Genomic DNA, 24,384 nt, shown 5'->3' with positions numbered 1-24,384 from the left:
AATTTAGTGAGTACTTATACAGCAGTTGCAGTGTGCCGGGCACTGCACTGGTATAGTATAGTGTTCTCATAGCAAGCACTTAGCTAATTATTTTTGAATGAATACTGCTGAGCCACAAGAACTCAATGATACAAGATTAAATCATCCCTCAGTATCCCTCGGGAATTGGTTCTAGGACCCCTGTGGATACCAAAATCCACAAGTCTGTTATGTAAAATGGTATATTTGCAGGTAGAGGCAGTCCCTTACATACAACTTGTACTTATGAACGAAGGCTATTGTAAATCCCCAAGTTATAAATACCCGACTAACATATGACTAGGACTTATGAATGAAAACTATTACAGGTTATAGGTAAATGTTATCTGTTCCAATTTATGTGTAAATTCAACTTAAGAATAAACCTACAGAACCTATCTTGTTTGTAATCCAAGAACTGCTTGTAACCTATGCACATCCTCCCACATAATTAGCTTAAATCATCTCTAGATTAGTTGCAAGACCTAATATAATGTAAGCACTATGTCAACAGTTGCTATACTATATCCTTTAGGAAATAATAAGAAAAAAAAGACTGTACATGTTCAGAATAGATATCAACATCCTTCCCCCACCCCTAGATATTTTTGATCCACGGTTGGTTGGATCCCTGGATATGGAACCCATGCATCCAGAGGGCTGACTACTTGCTTCTATGATTATTCCTTCCACAGTAGAAGGTTATAACCTGATTGGAGCCTACCTTTCCTCTTTCTAACCTTTTCTCTTGACATTTCCCACTCTATTTTCAGAGAAAACCGAGGTTACCAAGAATAAGTCCTTTGATTTTAAGACCCACATCTAAAAATAAATGTGTCTCTTCCTGAATTCACTCTCACATCCTTCCCTTTCATATGTATCAGAGAAGTGCTGCATCTTCTCTTCAAGATTAATACTTCCTGCCATCTGTGATCCCTGCTTTGGTCTAAGACTCTGCACCTTCAATCATTACCTCTTTCATTCTGCGTCTTTACATTTTCATTCTCTACCAACTCTCTTCACTATAGTCCATAAACATTCGAAGCTCTCTTGTCTTAAAAAAAGAAATCCTACCTCATTGTTGCCTTCTCTTCTGGTTACTGCCTTCTCCCATTTCTGTCGGAGCCAAGGTGCTACACCTAGGATAGCCTGCACTTACTATCTTTATTTCTTCACCTTCCACCTACCACCACTGCCCAAGAAATGCCACAAGAAACATGTTAAGATCAACTGCCAAATCCAAAGGATAACTCTTTTAGACTTCATATACTTCTTAAAGATTTTTCCTTACATCTCTACCTCATTTTGATTTCTTTGTAGAATCCTCTTCCTCTGGCCAAAATTTTAATATTGGTGTTTGTTTGGATTCTGTTTATAAATCTCTCCTCATTTAATTCTTTATCCCCTCTCTGGGTGACTTCTATTCCTATGACTTTTAAACAACTATTTATCTCTAGTTTAGACCTCTTATTCAGGTTCCAGACTTGTATCAACCTGTCTTTGAATAGCTTTAGATGTTTACTCAGCCTGTTCAAGATTTGACTTATGTGTCTTTTGCAAATCTGTTCTTTTCCTCCATATTTCCTGTTTGGGCAATTAACCTAAACAGCAAGCCATTAAACCCAATCCAGAAATCCAAGGGTTACTCCAGCCACTTCCTCTTCAATCAGCAACCATATCCTTAACATCTATTATATTCAGCCCTCTCTCCATTCCAACTACTACTGCACTGGCTGAAGTCCTCTGTCATCTCCCACTTGGGCTTCTCCCATAGTCTACTAGTTATTCTTCCTACTTCTTCTAATCAATAATTTCTCAATGTTTCCCCTTTCCACAAATAAAGTCTGAAATCTTTAGCATGGAAAGTAAAGTATAGGTCCTACTAATCTTCCTAACTTTATTTTTTTCCTACCGTCACCCTGTAACCTAAACTCCACAATATATCAAACTACTTACATTTGTTCCAATTGCATACTTGTCTATCAGTAGAACACTTATCTTTTAAAACCTCAGTCAGCATTAACTCCTCCAAAGAGTCTTTTCCAACCTTATCCTCCGATTTCTCACTGCTCTGTAATTCTTTCATGGACTCTTATCCAGGACAGGTTTTTTCAAAGCTTTTTACCATTATGTATTGCTCATGTCTATTTTACATATCTGATTTCCCTTACTTGATGATACACTATCTTTTGCTCTTCACCATAGCAGCCCTATCTCTATTACAGAATTTGCTATAAAATACACTTATTGACTAAATATTTCTATACAAGGTAATCTTTCAGCCTGAAATTGTCCTGTGTGCCTAGCAATAAACACCTATATGAAGTTTTAAATTCAGTTCAAACGTTATCCTTCAATAACATATTCTCTTCCTCTATACTACCTTCCACACTACTGGCATTTTTTCCTTATCTCAAAGAATACAGTACATAAACTCGCCGTTATCACACTGTACTATAATTATATATTTCCTTATCTATCTCTTCCTTTTGCCTGATAGTTTCTTGAGGACATGACCCTATGTGGCTTAGTTCTATACACCCAGAACATAGTACAATGCTTGGTACTATATGAAGTGTCCCAAAATGATGAATAAATGGATTTAGGTCTTGTCCTCAAACAATGTCCATAGCTACTCATTATAGAAATTCTTTAATAAAAATATCCAATGTCATATGCCATAATACAGTTCCTTACCTATATTACCAAAGATTATTCCATTTTCTGTTGATGCTACTTTCACATTAGCTTTAATATTTGCAAAATCATGAGGAGCAAGAGTCAAAGGAGATGGCTTTTCCACAAGCTTTAGATCCCCTGAAGAAATAAAGTTTGGATACAATTATAAATACATTTTTAACCATGAAACCTTAAAATGTATGCATCTTAATAATTTCTAGGAAAATAAGGAACAAGAAAAGTATAATTCAAATATTATATGGATAAAGAAATCATTTAACATTCTCAATATTCACATCAATATGATTATTTTCTTTTGAAAGATAACAAGTGTCTCAGAATAATTTTATATTTAATTTGTGTGTCGGGTAGACAGGGATTACTTTGAGCCTACCATTTTATTTCAATGAATGAATACAAACTTCTAAAAAAAACTTAGGTCTTAAACTATATTCTCTATTATAAAGAAAGAAAATAATCTGCAAAAAAACCCTTTGTGAATTCTTAAGAGACATAGTTCTTTATATAGGCATCAAACTATAGAACAAAATTATGCCTTCTCTTGATACCTTGAAGTCTTTTAACTCTTGCATAAGACACATAAACTTTGATGGGGACGCTGCATTTTTCTTAAATACAATTTATAGTTTTACAATTTCAAAACTCGGTGTAGGAGTGGTTAGACAGAGTCTGACTCGTGTCTTTATTAAGAAGAAAAAAAGACATCTCAAGTTGATAAATAATAGAATGATGCATTACTTTGGCTAAAGTAATAGATTCAGAAAATACTTAGACCATTCTAAGGCAATTAAAAATTTCACTAAGTGAACTACATGGTCAATCTCTAACTTAAATAGCTCTTATTATATCTAGAAAAACTGACATTGCTAGATCAAACTCATTGAATGAATCCATCTGAATGTGCCCGGATGGATTCATGTGCCCAGATGTTCAAAAACCTGGAGTTGAAGGAGGCTAAATATTAAATATAAAACTAAGCTTTGACTGAAAACGTCAAAAAGGGCTCAAGAGAATTCTTATACTGAAACGTGTACTTCCCTTAATAATCTCTCATAAAATATCTGTGTAATACTATCTTTCCTTTATGGTAAATATCCTCACCTAGAGTAGCTAACTCTAATGTGCAGTTCTGCAAAGTATCGCTGGTTTGGTTTACAACAAGTACATCCAGGACAATATCATACTGGTTGACATGAACATAGGCTTCTGCATATACAGGATCCGAGAAACCTGTCAACTGGGTGACCTGTCAAAACAAAAATAAAAACAATCAAATGACTGACATAGCTAACCAAACATATTCTAGTCAAATGATTAAGTCTGGCAATTTAACATTTTGAGACAGGTATTATAAAATTGTCTCGTAATGCAGAAATGGGCACTGAAACTGGAACACTAGAAATAATATATTCTAAAGTTTAAGAAGGATGGCGTCTGTAGCTCTTTGGGTAGGGTGCCAGGCACATACACTGAGGCTGGCGGGTTCGAACCTGGCCTGGGCCAGCTGAAACAACAATGACAACTGCAACAACAACAACTACAAAAAGAATAGCCGAGCACTGTGGTAGGAGCCTGTAGTCCCAGTTACTTGGGAGGCTGAGGCAAGAGGATTGCTTATGCCCAAGAGTTTGAGGTTGCTGTGAGCTGTGATGCCAGGGCACTCTATCCAGGATGACAGCTTGAGACTCTGTCTTGGGGTTAGGTGGGGGAGATTAAGAGAAAGTTACTCAGGCTTGACGCCTATAGCTCAGCGGCTAGGGAGACAGCCACATACACAGAAGGTGGTGGGTTCAAATCCAGCATGGGCCTGCCAAACAACAATGACAACTAAAACCAAAAAATAGCCGGGTGTGTGGCAGGTGCCTGTAGTCCCAGCTGCTTGGGAGGCTGAGGCACTAAATCACTTAAGCCAAGCGTTAGAGGTTCTGTGAGCTGTGATGCCACAGCACTCTACCTAGGGTGACAACTTGAGACTCTGTTTCAAAGAAAAAAAGAAAAAGTTACTCAAACAATATAGGTTGGTTTTTTTTTGTTTTTGAGACAGAGTCTCACTATGTCACCCTTGGCAGAGTGCCATGGTGTCACAGCTCACAGCAACCTCCAACTCTTGGGTTTAAATGATTCTCTTAACCTCAGCCTCCCAAGTAGCTAGGACTACTGGCACCCACCACAATGCCCTGCTATTTTTTTTGTTGTTGCAGTTGTCATTGTAGATTTTAGCTGGCCTGGGGTTGGGCTCAAACCCACCAGCCTCAGTGTATGTGGCCATCACCCTATCCATGGAGCTATGGGTGCCACCCTCAAACAATACAGAATTTAAAACTCTAATTTAAAAGATGACAGCTTGGAGTAGTGGCTCATGGTGGTAATCCCAGTACTTTGGGAGGCTGAGCAGGAGGACTGGTCGAGGCAACACAGTGAGACCTGTCTCTACTAAAAACTTTAAAAAATTAGGTAGCCATGGTAGCACATTGCTATAGTCCTAGCTAGTTGGGAGGCTGAGGCAGGAGGACCACTTGAGTCAAAGAGCTCGATGCTGCAGTGAGTTATGATTGCACCATTGCACTCTAGCCTGGATGATGAAGCAAGACCTTGTCTCGTGAATAAATGAATAACGATGATAGTACACAAATATTTATTTGTTTCTAAGTTCAGTAACTCAGTATAGGATATGTTATATCTGCTGATTTTAAGCTTAGCAGTTCAATAGTAGAAAGATGTTAAATATGTTTAGCAAATAGATAAAACATTACTCCAACTTAGCAAGTGAGCACATTTGGATACATTTTCAGTTAAATCCTTACATATCTAAACTCACTATTTGCTAACCAAAACTCAGCAACCAAATAAAATCTAAATCATGTGGTAGTTTCTGCTACTCAAGCTTAGGAACTAAGCAGATTGTATAGCAAGAAATGTTCAATATCCCACAAGGATACAATTTTAAGTACCCATCTCCAAAATTTAAAAATATTCAATGTGTAGCACTTTATAAATGTAATATTGTCATCAAAAGCACAGGCAACAAAAGAAATAGAACTGGACTACATTAACCTCAAAAACTTTGGTGCATCAAAGGGTATTATCAACAGTGAAAAGTTCAAGACCAGACTGAGCAAGAGTGAGACCCTGTCTCTAGTAAGAATAGAAAAACTAGCTGGGCATTGTGGCATATGTTGATAGTTTCATCTACTTGGGAGCCTCAGGCAAGAGGACAGTCTGAGTCAAAAAGTTTAAGATTGCTGTGAGCCATGTATAAAGCCATGGCACTCTACCCAGGGCAACAGAGTAAGACTGTCTCAAACAAAATGAACGAACAAACAAACAAAAAAGACATTTCTACAAAGAAAACATACAAATAGACAATAAGCACATAAAAAGACACTTAACATTACTAACATTAGGGAAATCCAAATCAAAACCACAATGAGATGCCATTTCACACCCATAAGGATGACTACTATCAAAAAAACAAAAAACAAGCATTGGCAAGGATGTAGAGAAATTGGAAGCCTTTTGCTGGTGAGAATGTATTATAAATGTAGCCATGCACTGCTAGTGAGAATGTATTACAAATGTAGCCATGATGAAAAACAGTATGAAAGTTCCTCAAAAAAATTAAAAGTAGTATTACCATATGATTTCAGCAATTCTACTCCTGGTACATATACTCAAAAAAACTGAAAGTGAGGACTTAAGATATTTGTTCACAGCAGCATCATTTACAATAACCGAAAAAACGTAAAAGGATACATGGATAAACCAAATGTGGTATATACTGAAAAGGAACATTATTCAGCCTTAAAAAAGGAAATTCTGACACATTGTACAACATGGATAAACACTGAAGATATTATACTAAGTGAAATAAACCAGTCACAAAAGGGCAAACACTGTATGATTCCACTTATATGAGGTGCTGAGAGAGTCAAAATCATAGAGACAGAGAATAGTGGTTGCCAGAGGATGGGGGGAAGTGGGAATGGGGAGTTATGGCTTGATGCATAGAGTTTTAGATTTGCAGTAAGAATCCTGGAGATGGCTGTACAATAATATAATTTAGTTAATGTCATAGAACTCAATACAAACAAATAGCTGAGATGTCAGAAATCGAATTCAGAATCTGGATAGCAAATAAGATTGAATTAGAACTCCAAGCAGTAACCCAAAAGATATCTCAAGAATTCAACAAATTCAAAGACCAAATGAACAAAGATTTTGACACATTGAGACAAGAATTTGCATCTCTCAAAGATCTGAGAAACATAGTAGAATCCCTCAGTAACAGAATGGAGCAAGCAGAAGAAAGGATTTCTGACATTGAAGACAAAGTTTTTGAACACTCCCAAACTCTCAAAGAGGATGAGAAATGGAGGCAAAAACAGATCACTCTCTCAGAGAGCTCTGGGATAATTCGAAGAAAACCAATATTCGTCTTATAGGGATCCCCAAAAGCGACGAAGTGGCTTCACAAGGCACAGAGTCTCTTCTCCATGAGATTATGAAGGAGAACTTTCCAGACATGCCAAGAGATTCTGAAATTCAGACAGCAGACAGTTTCAGAACTCCAGCATGACTCAACCCGAATAAGACATCCCCTAGACACATCATAATCAATTTCACTAAAGTTAATATGAAGGAGAAAATTCTGAAAGCTGCCAGACGAAGGAAAACCATCATCTACAAGGGCAAGAATATTAGAATAACTGCAGATCTCTCTGCTGAAACCTTTCAAGGTAGAACAGGATGGTCATCGACTTTTAATCCCCTAAAACTGTCCTCTAAAGAGGCACAGGTTGGCTGACTGGATACAAAAACTCAAGCCAGATATCTGCTGCATACAAGAATCGCATCTTGCATCAAAAGACAAATATAAGACTCAAGGTGAAGGGATGGTCATCTATATTCCAGGCAAATGGAAAGCAGAAAAAAGCAGGTGTTGCAATCCTGTTCGCAGACACAACAGGCTTTAAACCAACCAAAATAATTAAGGATAAGGATGGACACTTAATATTTGTTAAAGGTAATACTCAATATGATGAGATCTCAATTATTAATATTTATGCACCCAACCAGAACGCACCTCAATTTATAAGAGAAACTCTAACAGACATGAGCAACTCAATTTCCTCCACTTCCATAGTAGTTGGAGATTTCAACACCCCTTTAGCAGTGCTGGATAGATCCTCCAAAAAGAAGCTAAGCAAAGAAATTTTAGATTTAAACTTAACCATTCAACATCTGGACTTAACGGACATCTACAGAACATTTCATCCCAACAAAACTGAATACACATTCTTCTCATCAGCCCACAGAACATACTCCAAAATCTACCACATCCTAGGCCACAAATCTAACCTCAGCAAATTTTAAAAAATAGAAATTATTCCTTGCATCTTTTCAGACCATCATGGAATAAAAGTTGAACTCAATAACAACAGGAACCTGCATACCCGTACAAGAACATGGAAGCTAAACAATCTTATGCTGAAGGATAGATGGGTTATAGACGAGATTAAGAAGGAAATCACCAAATTTTTGGAACTAAATAACAATCAGGACATGAATTAACAGAACCTCTGGGATACTGCAAAGGCAGTCCTAAGAGGGAAATTTATAGCACTGCAAGCTTTCCTCAAGAGAACAGAAAGAGAGGAAGTTAATAACTTAATGGGACATCTCAAGCAAATGGAGAAGGAAGAACACTCCAACCCCAAACTCAGCAGAAGAAAAGAAATAACCAAAATCAGAGCAGAGCTAAATGAAACTGAAAACAAAAGAATTATACAACAGATCAGTAAATCCAAAAGCTGGTTTTTTGAAAAGATCAATAAAATAGATAAACCTTTGGCTAACCTAACCAGGAAAAAAAGAGTAAAATCTCTAATTTCATCAATCAGAAATGGTAATGATGAAATAACAGACTCCTCAGAAATTCAAAAAATCCTTAACGAATACTACAAGAAACTCTACTCTCAGAAATACGAAAATCTGAAAGAAATAGACCAATACCTGGAAGTACGCCACCTACCAAGACTTAGCCAGAACGAAGTGGAAATGTTGAACAGGCCTATATCAAGTTCTGAAATAGCATCAACTATACAAAATCTCCCTAAAAAGAAAAGCCCAGGACCAGATGGCTTTATGTCAGAATTCTACCAAACATTTAATGAAGAACTAGTACCTATACTACTAAACCTCTTCCAAAATATACAAAAAGAAGGAATATTACCCAACACATTCTATGAAGCAAACATCACCTTGATCCCCAAACCAGGGAAAGACCCAACAAGAAAAGAAAATTATAGAACAATATCACTAATGAATATTGATGCAAAAATACTCAATAAGATCCTAACAAACAGAATCCAACAACACATCAAAAAAATTATACACCATGACCAAGTGGGATTTATCCCAGGGTCTCAAGGCTGGTTCAATATACGTAAATCTATAAATGTAATTCAACACATAAACAAACTAAAAAATAAGGACCATATGATTCTTTCAATTGATGCAGAAAAAGCTTTTGATAATATCCAGCATCCCTTCATGATCAGAACACTTAAGAAAATTGGTATAGAAGGGACATTTCTTAAACTAATAGAGGCCATCTATAGCAAACCCACAGCCAATATCGTATTGAATGGAGTTAAATTGAAATCATTTCCACTTAGATCAGGAACCAGGCAAGGTTGCCCATTGTCTCCATTGCTCTTTAACATTGTAATGGAAGTTTTAGCCATTGCAATTAGGGAAGAAAAGGCGATCAAGAGTATCCACATAGGGTCAGAAGAGATCAAACTTTCACTCTTCGCAGATGACACGATCGTATATCTGGAAAACACTAGGGATTCTACTACAAAACTTTTAGAAGTGAACAAGGAATACAGCAATGTCTCAGGCTATAAAATCAACACCCATAAATCTGTAGCCTTTATATATACCAATAATAACCAGGCTGAAAAAACAGTCAAGGACTCTATTCCTTTCACAGTAGTGCCAAAGAAGATGAAATATTTGGGAGTATACCTAACAAAGGATGTGAAAGATCTATACAAAGAGAACTATGAAACCTTAAGAAAAGAAATAGCTGAAGATGTTAACAGATGGAAAAACATACCATGCTCATGGCTAGGAAGAATCAACATTGTTAAAATGTCCATACTACCCAAAGCAATATACAATTTTAATGCAATTCCTATTAAAGCTCCATTGTCATATTTTAAAGATCTTGAAAAAATAATACTTTGTTTTATATGGAATCAGAAAAAACCTCGAATAGCCAAAACATTACTCAGCAATAAAAGCAAAGCAGGAGGAATCACGCTACCAGACCTCTCACTGTACTATAAATCGATAGTGATCAAAACAGCATGGTACTGGCACAAGAACAGAGAAGTAGATGTCTGGAACAGAATAGAGAATCAAGAGATGAATCCAGCTACTTACCGTTATTTGATCTTTGACAAGCCAATTAAAAACATTCAGTGGGGAAAGGATTCCCTATTTAACAAATGGTGCCGGGTAAACTGGCTGGCAACCTGTAGAAGATTGAAACTGGACCCACACCTTTCACCATTAACTAAGATAGACTCTCACTGGATAAAAGATTTAAACTTAAGACATGAAACTATAAAATACTTGAAGAAAGTGCAGGGAAAACTCTTGAAGGAATCGGCCTGAGTGAATATTTTATGAGGAGGACTCCCCAGGCAATTGAAGCAGTGTCAAAAATACACTACTGGGACCTGATCAAACTAAAAATCTTCTGCACAGCCAAGAACATAGTAAGTAAAGCAAGCAGACAGCCCTCAGAATGGGAGAAAATATTTGCAGGTTATACCTCTGATAAAGGTCTAATAACCAGAATCCACAGAGAACTCAAACATATTAGCAAGAAAAGAACATGTGATCCCATCTCAGGATGGGAAAAGGACTTGAAGAGAAACTTCTCTAAAGAAGACAGACGCACAATCTACAAACACATGAAAAAAAGCTCATCATCCTTAATCATCAGAGAAATGCAAATCAAAACTACTTTGAGATACCACCTAACCCCAGTAAGAGTAGCCCACATAACAAAATCCCAAGACCAGAGATGTTGGCGTGCATGTGTAGAAAAGGGCACACTTCTACACTGCTGGTGGGAATGCACACTAATACGTTCCTTCTGGAAGGATGTCTGGAGAATACTTAGAGACCTAAAAATAGACCTGCCATTCGATCCTATAATTCCTTTACTAGGTTTATACCCCAAAGACCAAAAGTCACAATATAACAAAGACATCTGTACCAGAATGTTTATTGCAGCCCAATTCATAATTGCTAAGTCATGGAAGAAGCCCAAGTGCCCATCGACCCATGAATGGACTAGCAAACTGTGGTACATGTATACCATGGAATATTATGCAGCCTTAAAGAAAGATGGAGACTTCACCTCTTCCATGTTTATATGGATGGAGCTGGAACATATTCTTCTTAGTAAAGTATCTCAGGAATGGAAGAAAAAGTATCCTATGTACTCAGCTCTGCTATGAAGCTAAAGTATAGCTTTCACATGAAGGCTATAACCCAACTATAGCACAAGACTATGGGGAAAGGGCCAAGGAAGGGGAAGGGAGGCGAGAGGTTTTGGTGGAGGGAGGGTAAGAGGTGGGGCCACATCTACGGTGCATCTTAGAATGGGTACAGGCGAAACTTACTAAATGCAGAATACAAATGCCTACATACAGTAACTAAGAAAATGACATAAAGGCTATGTTGAACAGTTTGATGAGAATATTTCAGATTGTATATGAAACCCGCACATTGTACCCCTTGACTGCACTAATGTACACAGCTATGATTTAACAATAAAAAAATAATAAAAGTAAATAAATAAAATAAAAATAAAAAAATACTTACATGGTGAAAATGATAAATCTTATGTAATTTTTACTATAATACAAAAAGATAAGTTAAAAAATTATAAATATAATATATTCATTCTCAATTGTAAGGAACAGAATTTTTATTTTCTATGTTTCTTTTTTTTCAGAGTTGTACTATGTCGCCCTCGATAGAGTGCCATGGTGTCACAGCTCACAGCAACCTCAAACTCTTGGGTTCAAGCGATTCTCTTGCCTCAGCCTCCCAAGTAGCTGGGACTACAGGTGCCCGCCACAATGCCTGGCTATTTTTTGTTGTTGTTGCAGTTGCCATTGTTGCTGCTTTTTTTTTTTATTTGGCCCGGGCTGGGTTTAAACCTGCCAGCCTCAGTGTATATGGCCAGCACCATAACCACTGTGCTACGGGTGCTGAGACCAGAAATTGTTTTAATGGTCCCAATTCTCCTACTACTTTATCTTGAACAACAAAATCAATGTAAGACTATTTAGCCTTCTAATGGATGAGGGATTAAACTAGATCACTGATTTTTAACTTTATATATTTTAAAAAGGAAAATTGTTTTCCTAATAATACCCTATATGGAACTCAATATATTAAGTCTATAAAAGTGCAGCTGCTGTTTAAAGTAGCAAGGAACAAGAGAAGCTGAGGTCAAGGTGTGGGAAAAGGCCAGACCCCAGGCTATTGAGCATCCCTTTAAAAATCTTAGTAAACCTTTAAGAATCCCAATCCCCTTTATTAGTCTATGATTCCACACACAACTGGATCAAGTTATAAAATCGTTTAATGGATTTACGATACTACACACATAGTAAAGTACTTCAATAACTTCTGAGTTTTAAGAGAGGTTTAATGAACCTATCAGTCATAGTGACTTGACAAAAACTGATGCTATATAACTAGTCATTTTTCTTTTAAAAACCAGCAGGACTGCAACTTCCTTATTATTATTTTCTTAAATAGCCAATATAAATAATTTACAATGGCTCGGTGCCTGTGGCTCAAGCGGCTAAGGCGCCAGCCACATACACCTGAGCTGGCGGGTTTGAATCCAGCCCGGACCCACCGAACAACAATGATGGCTGCAACAACAACAAAAAATAGCGGGGCGTTGTGGCAGGCGCCTGTAGTCCCAGCTACTTGGGAGGAGGAGGCAGGAGGATCGCTTGAGCCCCGGAGTTGGAGGTTGTTGTGAGCTGTGATGCCATGGCACTCTACCTAGGGCGACAGCTTGAGGCTCTGTTTCAAAAATAAATAAATAAATAAAAAATAAATAATTTACAATGTACGTGACATATTGTTACCTTGTTGAGTTTAGATGCTAGGGGATCTGCTGCCTCTTTCCTCTGTGTGTTACCCATTGCTGCCAGCAAACTCAGCTGAAACTGATCTTCTTTGCAGTTCATTTCATTCTTAGCAGTTAGTTGCATGAAAGAAATGGGGTCATCAGGCTGTACTGTCACATTCCTCTTTTCAGATTCCTTCTGTGTTGAGAAAATAAAACTTAAGTTTCTTTTTAATATAGACAGAGAGATAGCTTTTTACAGGCCTTTAATCAAGGCAGTCCTCAAATATAAAGACTGAAAAATCAACAATTAAAAAAAGTCACTTTTATAGCCTCATCATATATATCTTACCTTTTGAGATAATTTCTCTTCTTCAAGTTTAGCAGATAACATGTGAGAAAGGGACTGTCTGCATTCCTTATTGAAAATGTCATTCATTAAAGGTGAACATTCAGACAAGACCTTGAGGCACAGGGAAATTCGATCTACATCATCATCAGTAATTGGCTTCTTAGGAAGAGAGGATTTTCCCAAATGAAGGATAGTAGCCATAAGCAACATAGCCTCAGCAACGAACGACTAGAAAAGTAGAGAAATGGGTTGTTTTATGACTCTTCAATTGCAAAAATATTGCTTTAGTATAACTCAAAATCCGAGAAATATACTTAACCTTGTACTTTTACATGAATAAGACTGCAAATCCTTCAGATTTTACCTCCAAACTTTCCTTTTTGCAATCTTCTCTTTCCTTCCTAAGACCTCCCTCCACACACCTTCAACTAGAAGACAGCAATGGCTTTTTAACTGCTTTCCCTTCTCTAGTCTTTTCTAACTTCCTCACATGCTAGTGCTATCCTTTTTAATCCTAACTATAGAGAAGTTAAAAAGAAAGACACTTCACCAACTGTTAACATGTGCCGTGTTTGCTTTTCTATGGAATGTGCACTTATTTTTGGCTGAACACATTAACGTCAGTCTTCACCTTACAAATACTTCAGCATTCATCTCCTAAGAAGCAGGACAGATTCTGATAAAACGACAATATCATTTTCTCACCTGGGAAATTTAACAATCCTAAAATATATCAACTATATTCTGAATTCAAATAAATTTTCCTAAATCATCTCAAAATGTTTTTATTTTATTTTTTAAATCTAGGATCACCTCTATGCAGTTCATCTGGCTATTGTTTTCCTTAGTGTCTTTTAATCTAAAGCAGTCTGTATCTTTTTGTTTTTTATCACATTGGCTTTTAAAAGACCCCAGGACAATTATGTTATTTCTCTTTCATTTCTTTTCATTCTGCCTCTCCTCTCTTCCCCTTCCTTCCTCCCTTTCTTCCAACTCACTGGAAGAAGTTGTTTCATAGAATATCCTAAAAGAACCCAGGCGATTTATTTTATTTCTCTTTCCTTTTTTCCGTCCCCTCCATTCCTTTCCTTCCTTCCAACTCACTGTGCTAGACAGTTGTTTTATAGAATATCTTATACTTCTGCCTAGAATACTACATAGGTAATGTTTTGTATTTCTAATTGTATTACAGCAGGAGGTACATAATGTCAGTTATGATACTGATGATACTAATGCTAAGAGTGATCACCTGCTTCTGCTATCTTAATTTTTATACTACATCGATCATTTTACTCTATAATGATTTCCCCCTCAGCCTTTATACTGAAGTCCATATTACTTAGCCTGCTATTCATAATCTTCCACAAGCAAATTCTAACTTACTTTTTTAGTCTCCTAAAGCAATATACTGACACGTATGCTCTAAGCCCTTGCCAAATTGCCTTTGGCTGAGTTTTGATCTGCATACATGCATAAAAAATTTCTGGAGGCCTGGGGAAGTACCAGGAGAATAGTAAGTGTAACAATCCTCTGAGCATGGATATTGATGCCAGAGAAACAAGGAGGGGACAGGAAAAAAAAATCTAAAGAAATAATGACTGAGAAATTTTCAAACTGATGGAAATTATAAACCCATGAACACAAAAAGCTCAATAAACCATAAACAAAGGAAACACAAAAAAACCCACACCCTGGCATAGCCTAATCAGAATGCTGAAACTCAGTGAAAAGAGAAAATCTAAAACCACTCAGAGAAAAAAAGAACACATTCCACACAGAGGCATAAGATGACAGTAGACTTCTCATCAGAAAACCAGGAGACAATGGAGTTCTATTTCTACAGTACTGAAAGAAAAATGATTGTCAGCTTATAATTCTGTAACCACAAAAATACCTTTCAAAAATGTAAAGAGAAATAAAGACTTTCTAGACAAAAACCAAGAGAATGCATTGCTACCAAACCTGCATTACAAGAAAAGTTAAAGCAAATTGTTTAGGTAAAAGGTATGATACCAGAGAAAAACTCAGTTCTACACAAAGAAATGTATGTGCTAGAAATGTCATAAAATCAGGGATGTCCAACCTTTTTTTTCCTGCTGTACATTGGAATAAGAGTTGTCTCGGGCCACACGTTAAATACAAAAACACTAATGACTCAGGCCACACGTTAAATACAAAAACACTAATGACAGCTGATGAGCATAAAAAAATACCAAAACCAGGAAAAGACCCAAACAAAAAGGAGAATTTCAGACCAATCTCACTCATGAACATAGATGCAAAAATTCTCAACAAAATCCTAGCCAATAGATTACAGCTTATCATCAAAAAAGCCATTCATCATGATCAAGTAGGCTTCATCCCAGGGATGCAAGGCTGGTTTAACATACGCAAGTCCATAAACATTATCCACCATATTAACAGAGGCAAAAATAAAGATCACATGATCCTCTCAATAGATGCAGAAAAAGCATTTGTTAAAATCCAGCATCCTTTTCTAATTAGAACACTGAAGAGTATAGGCATAGGTGGCACACTTCTAAAACTGATTGAAGCTATCTATGACAAACCCACAGCCAATATTTTACTGAATGGAGTAAAACGGAAAGCTTTTCCTCTTAGAACTGGAACCAGACAAGGTTGTCCTCTGTCACCTTTACTATTCAACATAGAGCTGGAAGTTCCAGCCAATACAATTAGGCAAGACAAGGAAATAAAGGGAATCCAAATGGGAGCGGAGGAGGTCAAACTCTCCCTCTTTGCTGGCGACATGATCTTATACTTAGAGAACCCCAAAGACTCAACCACAAGACTCCTAGAAGTCATCAAAAAATACAGTAATGTTTCAGGATATAAAATCAATGTCCACAAGTCAGTAGCCTTTGTATACACCAAAAACGGTCAAGATGAGAAGCTAATTAAGGACACAACTCCCTTCACCATAGTTTCAAAGAAAATGAAATACCTAGGAGTATACCTAACGAAGGAGGTGAAGGACCTCTATAAAGAAAACTATGAAATCCTCAGAAAGGAAATAGCAGAGGATATTAACAAATGGAAGAACATACCATGCTCATGGATGGGAAGAATCAACATCGTTAAAATGTCTATACTTCCCAAAGCAATCTACCTATTCAATGCCATTCCTATCAAAGTACCTACATCGTACTTTCAAGATTTGGAAAAAATGATTCTGTGTTTTGTATGGAACCGGAAAAAACCCCGTATAGCTAAGGCAGTTCTTAGTAACAAAAATAAAGCTGGGGGCATCAGCATACCAGATTTTAGTCTGTACTACAAAGCCATAGTGGTCAAGACAGCATGGTACTGGCATAAAAACAGAGACATAGACACTTGGAATCGAATTGAAAACCAAGAAATGAAACTAACATCTTACAACCACCTAATCTTTGATAAACCAAACAAGAACATACCTTGGGGGAAAGACTCCCTATTCAATAAATGGTGTTGGGAGAACTGGATGTCTACATGTAAAAGACTGAAACTGGACCCACACCTTTCCCCACTCACAAAAATTGATTCAAGATGGATAAAGGACCTAAATTTAAGGCATGAAACAATAAAAATCCTCCAAGAAAGCATAGGAAAAACACTGGAAGATATTGGCCTGGGGGAAGACTTCATGAAGAAGACTGCCATGGCAATTGCAACAACAACAAAAATAAACAAATGGGACTTCATTAAACTGAAAAGCTTCTGTACAGCTAAGGAGACAATAACCAAAGCAAAGAGACAACCTACACAACGGGAAAGGATATTTGCACATTTTCAATCAGACAAAAGCTTGATAACCAGGATCTATAGAGAACTCAAATTAATCCACATGAAAAAAGCCAACAATCCCTTATATCAATGGGCAAGAGACATGAATAGAACTTTCTCTAAAGACGACAGACGAATGGCTAACAAACACATGAAAAAATGTTCATCATCTCTATATATCAGAGAAATGCAAATCAAAACAACCCTGAGATATCATCTAACCCCAGTGAGAATGGCCCACATCAGAAAATCTCAAAACTGCAGATGCTGGCGTGGATGTGGAGAGAAGGGAACACTTTTACACTGCTGGTGGGACTGCAAACTAGTACAACCTTTCTGGAAGGAAGTATGGAGAAACCTCAAAGCACTCAAGCTAGACCTCCCATTTGACCCTGCAATCCCATTACTGGGCATCTACCCAGAAGGAAAAAAATCCTTTTATCATAAGGACACTTGTACTAGACTGTTTATTGCAGCTCAATTTACAATCACCAAAATGTGGAAACAGCCTAAATGCCCACCAACCCAGGAATGGATTAACAAGCTGTGGTATATGTATACCATGGAATACTATTCAGCCATTAAAAAAAATGGAGACTTTACATCCTTCGTATTAACCTGGATGAACGTGGAAGACATTATTCTTAGTAAAGCATCACAAGAATGGAGAAGCATGAATCCTATGCACTCAATCTTGATATGAGGACAATTAATGACAAGGTTATGGGGGGGGGAAGCAGAAAGAGGGATGGAGGGAGGGGGGTGGGGCCTTAGTGTGTGTCACACTTTATGGGGGCAAGACACGATTGCAAGAGGGATTTTACCTAACAATTGCAATCAGTGTAACTGGCTTATTGTACCCTCAATGAATCCCCAACAATAAAAAAAAAAAAAAAAGGTACACATACTTTTCATAGTATCTGATTACAGGTAAGTAAAACAGTCCTCAAATAATTGGTACATAGCTTGTTAGCCACAAGTTGGACACCCCTGAAAATGAAAGAGTGCCAGGGAGGCAATAAACAACCCAATGTCTTTCTCCTTTGTATCAAACAGAAAAAACTTTATAACCAGATATAAGAAATTTGGTTCTTTTAAACAGATAACAGTAAATAATCTCACAACTACCAGAAGTGATGCAAGCACTCCATGAGAGAAAATCAAATTGGACTTTGAAACAAAGAATGCTGGAGAGTTTTAAAAAGCATAATTCAAAGAAGGTAACATTGTGATCAGATCTGAATAAATACACAATGGCCCACAAGAGAGTTAGAAAGTAAACTATTACTCATAAATAAAAATTAATTGATAAGAGAGCTTGTAAATTACCTGGCTCTGTAAATTTCATTTGTGGCTTTTTTTTTTAATGACAAAAGTTAAAAAAAAAAAACCTTAAAAATCCATATTCTAAAATGAAAATGCCTAATTATATCAAAGGTAAATGAAGAAATCATACACTAATGGAGTATTATGTGACTATTAAATATTATCATTGTGATTAAGGTTTAAAATAACACAGGAAAATATACTATTAAGTGAAATTGTACTACTGTAAAACATAAAATTATCACTACTAAGGAAAAAAAGTGTTTCACAGATAAAAGCCAACTTAAACTCTGTTTGGAAGAGGGAAAGATTTCTGTTATTTTGTCTTATAGTATAATTCTATTTTCTGATGTTTCTACTTCTACCACAATAATTGACAAGATTTTTACTTGGATGCTATAACCATAAGCAGGTTCTGTGGTCATAGTTTTCATATCATTCATTGTTTATTTCAGTAATATCAGAAATGAAATTAAGAAAAATAAAATAAAATAATTAGCTGGACAGGATGGCATGTACCCATAGTACCAGCTACTCAGGAAGCTGGGGCAGGAGGATGACTTGAGCCCAGGAGGAGGTTACAGTGAGCTATGATGATGCCACTGCATTTTAGCCTAGGTGACAGCACAGTGAGACCCTGTCTCAAAAAAACAAAAAAGAACAGGGTGGCGCCTATGGCTCCAAGGGGTAGGGTGCCGGCCCCATATGCCGAAGGTAGAGGGTTCAAACCCAGCCCTGGCAAAAAAGAAAGAAAAACATTACAAGTTCTACCATGGAGAGATGTTTTATTTTTTTTAATGAAGGCAAAATAAAGACTTTCAGACAAATGAAAGCTGAGAGAATTCTTTACCAGCAGACCTACATTATAAGAAAGATCAAGTTATTTAGATAGAAAGAAAGTATCAGATGGAAACTCAGGCGTGCAGGGGAGGAATGATGTCATGGCTAGGGGTAGGCGCCATGACTCCTGTGAGAACCTAGCACTGCTTGGTAGGTTAGACCTATACAGGTCCCCTCATCCAGCCATAACTGTGACAGGAGGAGGCCACCCACCTACCCAGCAGGTGGCAGATGCCCTGCAGTATCTGCAGAAGGTCTCTTTCTCCTTCCTGGGTGCCCACCCCATGTCTCACATGGGGACCTTTTCTCCCATCCAGGGTGAAGTATCTGCCTGACTCAAGTTCCTCTCAGGCTCTAAGACACCCCACCACCACCCTTGGCTGGATACCAGACCTGAAGACTCTTTCTTCCTCACCACACCATTTCCACTTGACCTGCACCAGTTGGAAGTCTGCTTCTCCAGAAAGCCCTCCTCAATGGGGGACAGGAGTCATTGCTTCTAGTTGGATTTGGTATAAAATCCTTAACCTCTTGATTCATATGCCTCTTCCCTGCCATTGATACCCTGAACTGCCAGAATGTCCCTGTAATCAAGGAACAACATACTGAGTGGCTCAGAGCTCACTCTGGAGCAGAGGCCCCAGCTCAACTCTGGCTCCCCCATTTGCTTACTCTATACTTGGACAAGTTATTTAACCTCTCTAAACTTGGATACTCTCATTTGCAAAACTGTGATAATAATGATATCTTCCTCATAGGCTTGTTGTAAAGATCAAGTAAATTTAAAACATGTGAAGGAATTGAACAGTGCCTGTCAACCAGTAAGCATGCAAGCAATTCAAAAAAAAATTGAAATTTACACAAAAGAATGAAGAGCACCATGTTAAGTATATAACATATAAAAAGCATCATAAGTGTTAAGTATGTAAATATATAACTTTTTCTCATATAAAAAAGCTTTTAAAGATAATCAGCGATATAATAGATGAATGGGTAAACATGATACATATGTATGCACAATGGAATATTATTTATCCTTAAAAGCACGGAAATGAAACTTGAAGACAATGTGCTAAGTGAAATAAGTTCAGACAATTACTGAAATGACTGCACTTATAGGAGGTACTAAGAATAGACAAATTCATACAGACAGAAAGTATAGAACAGGTTACCAGAGGTTGCAGGGAGGAAGGAATGGGGAGTTATTTACTTGGTACAAAGTTTCAGTTTGAGTTGATGAAAAAGCAGTGGAGATGAATGGCAGTGAGGACTGCACCACAGTGTGATGTACTTAACTTCATGAACTTAACTCTAAAAATATAAATTGATAAATTTAAATGTAATATATATTTTACAATAAAATTTTTTTTAAAAACCCAGGAAGGTACTTGAATTTTCCCAGGCTCCCAACTCTCAACTTCTTATACAAGCATGTCCCCTCCCCATCTCAGTCCAAACACTGAAAAAACAAATAAACAAACCAAAAAACCCAAAAAAAGTTGCTAAAAAAAGAGAGAGATGACTATTTAAAACAAAAATAACAACAATGAACCACAGGGCTTATGACATGACATGCAGATGTACAAAATAGATCACAATAGCACAAAGGACAGGAGTGGGGGGTTGGAGTGAATGGAAATACAATTCTCTCTCCATGGGATGGTTCCAGGATCCCCCTTGGGTACCAAAATCCATGGATGCTCAATTCCTTCATATAAAATGGCACAGTATTTGCATATAATCTACACGAATCCTCCCACATGCTTTAAATCATCTCTAGATTACTTATAATACCTAATACCAGATACATACATACTCTGAAGATATCATGAGTTAGATTCCAGGCCACTGCAATAAAGCAAGTCATATGAACTTTTTGATTTCCCAGTACTTAACAAAAATTACATTCACACTATACTGTAATCTATCAAGTTTTCAACAGCGTTGTCTAAAAGAACAATATACATACCTTAATTAAAAAAATACTTTATTGCTAAAAATGCTAATGATCATCTGAGCCTTCAGTAAGTCATAATCTTTTTGCTGGTGGAGGGTCTTGCCTCCATGTTGATGCTGCTGACTGCTAATTTCTGAAAATAAGACAATGAAGTCTGCCATATCGAACGATTCTTCCTTTCATGAAAGATTTTGCTGTAGCATGCAATGCTGTTTAATAGCATTTTACCCACAGTAGAACTTCCTTCCAAATTGGGGTCAATCCTCCCAAACCCAGCTGTGGCTTTACCAGTAAGTTTATGAAATATTCTAAATCCTCTGTTGTCATTTTAAAAGATTCATAGCATCTTCACCAAGAGTAGATCCCATCTCAAGAAACTACTTTCTTTGCTCATCCATAGAAGCAACTCCTCATCTGCTGAAGTTTTATTATGAGATTTCAGCAATTCAGTTATACTCCCAGGCTCTAGCATTTCTAATGCTAGTTCTCTTACTAGTTCCAGGACATCTGCAGGGATTTCCTCCGCTCAAGTCTTGAACCCCTCAAAGTTATCCATGAGGGTTGGAATCAACTTCTTTTAAACTCCCGTTAAATATTAATATTTTGACCTTCTCCCATAAATCACAAATGCTCTTAATGGCATCTAGAATCCTTTCCAGAAGGTTTTTGATCTAATTGGTCCAAATCATCAAGGAATCATTGTTTATGACAGCTACAGCCTTACGAAATGTACTTCTGAAATAGACTTGGAAGTTGAAATCATTTTGCTGCATGGGCTGAGGAATGAATGTTGTGTTTGGAGTCATGAAAACAACATTAATTTCTTTGTACATCTCCGTCAGAGCTCTTGGGTGACAGTACATTGCCAATGAGCAGTAATATTTTGAAAGGAATCTTTTTTCTGAATACTAAGTATCAACAGGGGGCTTAAAATATTCAGTAAACTAGACTACAAATAAATGTGATGCCATCCAAGCTTTGTCATTCCATTTCCAGAGCAGAGGTAAAGCAGATTTAGCAACATTCTTAAAGGCCCTGGGATTTTCAGAATGGGAAACAAGCATTGGCTTCAACTTAGTCACCAGCTGCGTTAGATCCTAGCAAGAGAGTCAGCCTTCTCTTTGAGACCAGCCATTGACATCTAGCTATGAAAATCCTATATAGCACCTTTTTCTTTTCTTTTCTTTTTTTTTTTTGCAGTTTTGGCCGGAGCTGGGTCTGAACCCACTACCTCCAACATATGGGGCCAGCGCCCTACTCCTTTGAGCCACAGGCGCTGCCAGCACCTTTTTCTAATAGAGGCTGTTTCATCTCTCTTGAAAACCTGCTGTTTAGTATAACCACCTACATCAGTTACCTTAGTTAGATCTTCTGGATAACTTTTGGCAGCTTTTCTCCATCAGCACTCACTATTTCACCTTGTACTTTCAGGTTACGGCTTCTTTCCTTAAACTTCATGAACTAATCTCCACTAGCTTCAAACTTTTCTTCTCATCTCTCTCTGCCTTCATAGAATTGAAGAGAGTAAAGGGGGTGGTCTGGATTAGGTTTTAGTTTAAGAGAATGTTGTAGCTGGCTTCATCTTCTATTCAGACCACTAAATCTTTCTCCATATCAGCAATTAGGCTGCTTTGTTTTATTATGTGTGTGTTCACTGGAGTGACACTTTCAATTTCCTTTAAGAACTTTTCCTTTGCATTCACAACTTAATAGGCACAAAGGCCTAGCTTTTGGCCTATCTTGGTTTTTGATCTGCTTTACTCACTAAGCTTAGTCATTTCTAGCTTTTGATTTAAAGTGAAAGACTTACAGCTTCTCCTTTCACTAGAACATTGAGAGGCCACTGCAAGAATATTAATTGGCTCAATTTCAGTATTGTTGCTTCTCAGAGAATAGGGAGACCTGAGGACAAGGACAGCAACAGGAGAACGGCCAGATGGTGCAGTAGTCAGACACACCCATTTATTAGTTAAGTTTGCCATCTTCTGTGGGCATAGTTCATTGCTGTGCCCCCAAGGAATCATAAAAGTAACATTAAGGATTACTGACCACAGATCACCACAACAGATATAATAATGAGGAAAAAGGTTGAAATATTTCAAGAGTTACCAAAACATGACACAGAGACATGAAGTGAACACATGCTGTTGAAAAAACTTGCTTGACTTTACAAACTGAAGATAGTCACAAACCTTCAAATCGTAAAAAGTGCAGTATATGCAAAGTGCAGCCAAGTAAGGTAAGCCTATAAACACTCTATATAAATAGCTGCTATACTGTATTATTTTTTTGATTTGTATTTTTATTACTGTTATTATTTATTTTTTATATTTTCTATCCAGTCAGTTGAATGAGTATATAGTCAAAATGGTCAGAAACTACGATGAAGGTATAAACTCTGACTATAAAAAGAATAGTTTATTAAAGCAGAACACGACTGGATGAAGATGCTGGAGAGAGAGCATTTTCCTCACTGGTCCTTGAATAATCCTTACAAATAGAAGTGACTTCGTACTCCTCCACTGGAGTATGCTTTTATTATGGTAATAAAAGTATTATTATTGTATTACTTTGTCAATTTTATGGTAATATTATATTAATGTATCTATTTCCCCTATTAAACCACAAGCTCCTTCATGATAGGAACTTTAGCATTAACTTTTGTGTCCTTTACTGTTCAATGCATATAAGTAGCTGCTTAATATTTGTCAGAAACGTGTAGAAAAAATTAACTTACATTTTGTTTTTTCTTCTCCTGAACCAAAGCCACGTAGCGCAATGCAATCTTGGTCAAAGTTGTGGCAAGGGAGGCAGCAACAAAAAAATCTCCATCCAGAAGGAACCCTCTCAGGGGAGGTCTGAAAAGCAATCAAGGAAAATGAAAATCCACCAACATCTTAAGCAGGTGCCATTTTTGTAGAAATGATTCAAATAAGCCTATTAAATACTCTTACTAACTGCCTTCAGTAATAAGGACCTCAGTTAACTCTTTAGCTCTCAGAAGGGAAAAAAAAGAAAAAGAATACATGAGTTTAAAACTTCAAATGATGCAAATGCCAACTGAATAGGGAAACAGAAAATAAAGGTGTATGTACTGAAGCTAATGGGGTATATTCAAATCCCAACTTACCTACGTTACAAGCTTAAGTCTCAAATTCCTCTTCTGTCAAATGGAGATAATACATTCTATTGCAAAGAGCTATAGTTTTCTATAGTTTTTAAAGATAAACT

The 24,384-nt window shown here is 37.1% G+C and overlaps 1 protein-coding gene across 1 annotated transcript in view; it reads right to left on the bottom strand.

Annotated features, from left to right (window-relative positions):
- Window positions 1-24,384, bottom strand: part of COPB1 (COPI coat complex subunit beta 1) — a 48,933-nt gene that overhangs the window by 4,903 nt on the left and 19,646 nt on the right. The window contains exons 14-18 of the mRNA XM_053560149.1: window positions 23,891-24,011; window positions 13,248-13,475; window positions 12,915-13,094; window positions 3,820-3,964; window positions 2,716-2,835 (exon numbers count right to left, since the gene is read on the bottom strand). Coding sequence (XP_053416124.1) covers window positions 2,716-2,835; window positions 3,820-3,964; window positions 12,915-13,094; window positions 13,248-13,475; window positions 23,891-24,011 — 794 coding nt within the window. The remainder of the gene's footprint in view (window positions 1-2,715; window positions 2,836-3,819; window positions 3,965-12,914; window positions 13,095-13,247; window positions 13,476-23,890; window positions 24,012-24,384) is intronic.

The sequence above is a fragment of the Nycticebus coucang genome, chromosome 14 (assembly GCF_027406575.1).
Source record: "Nycticebus coucang isolate mNycCou1 chromosome 14, mNycCou1.pri, whole genome shotgun sequence".
Taxonomy (NCBI): Eukaryota; Metazoa; Chordata; class Mammalia; order Primates; family Lorisidae; genus Nycticebus; species Nycticebus coucang.
The sequence above is the reverse complement of the archived record's forward strand: the minus strand, read 5'-3'. Positions and strand labels throughout refer to the sequence as shown.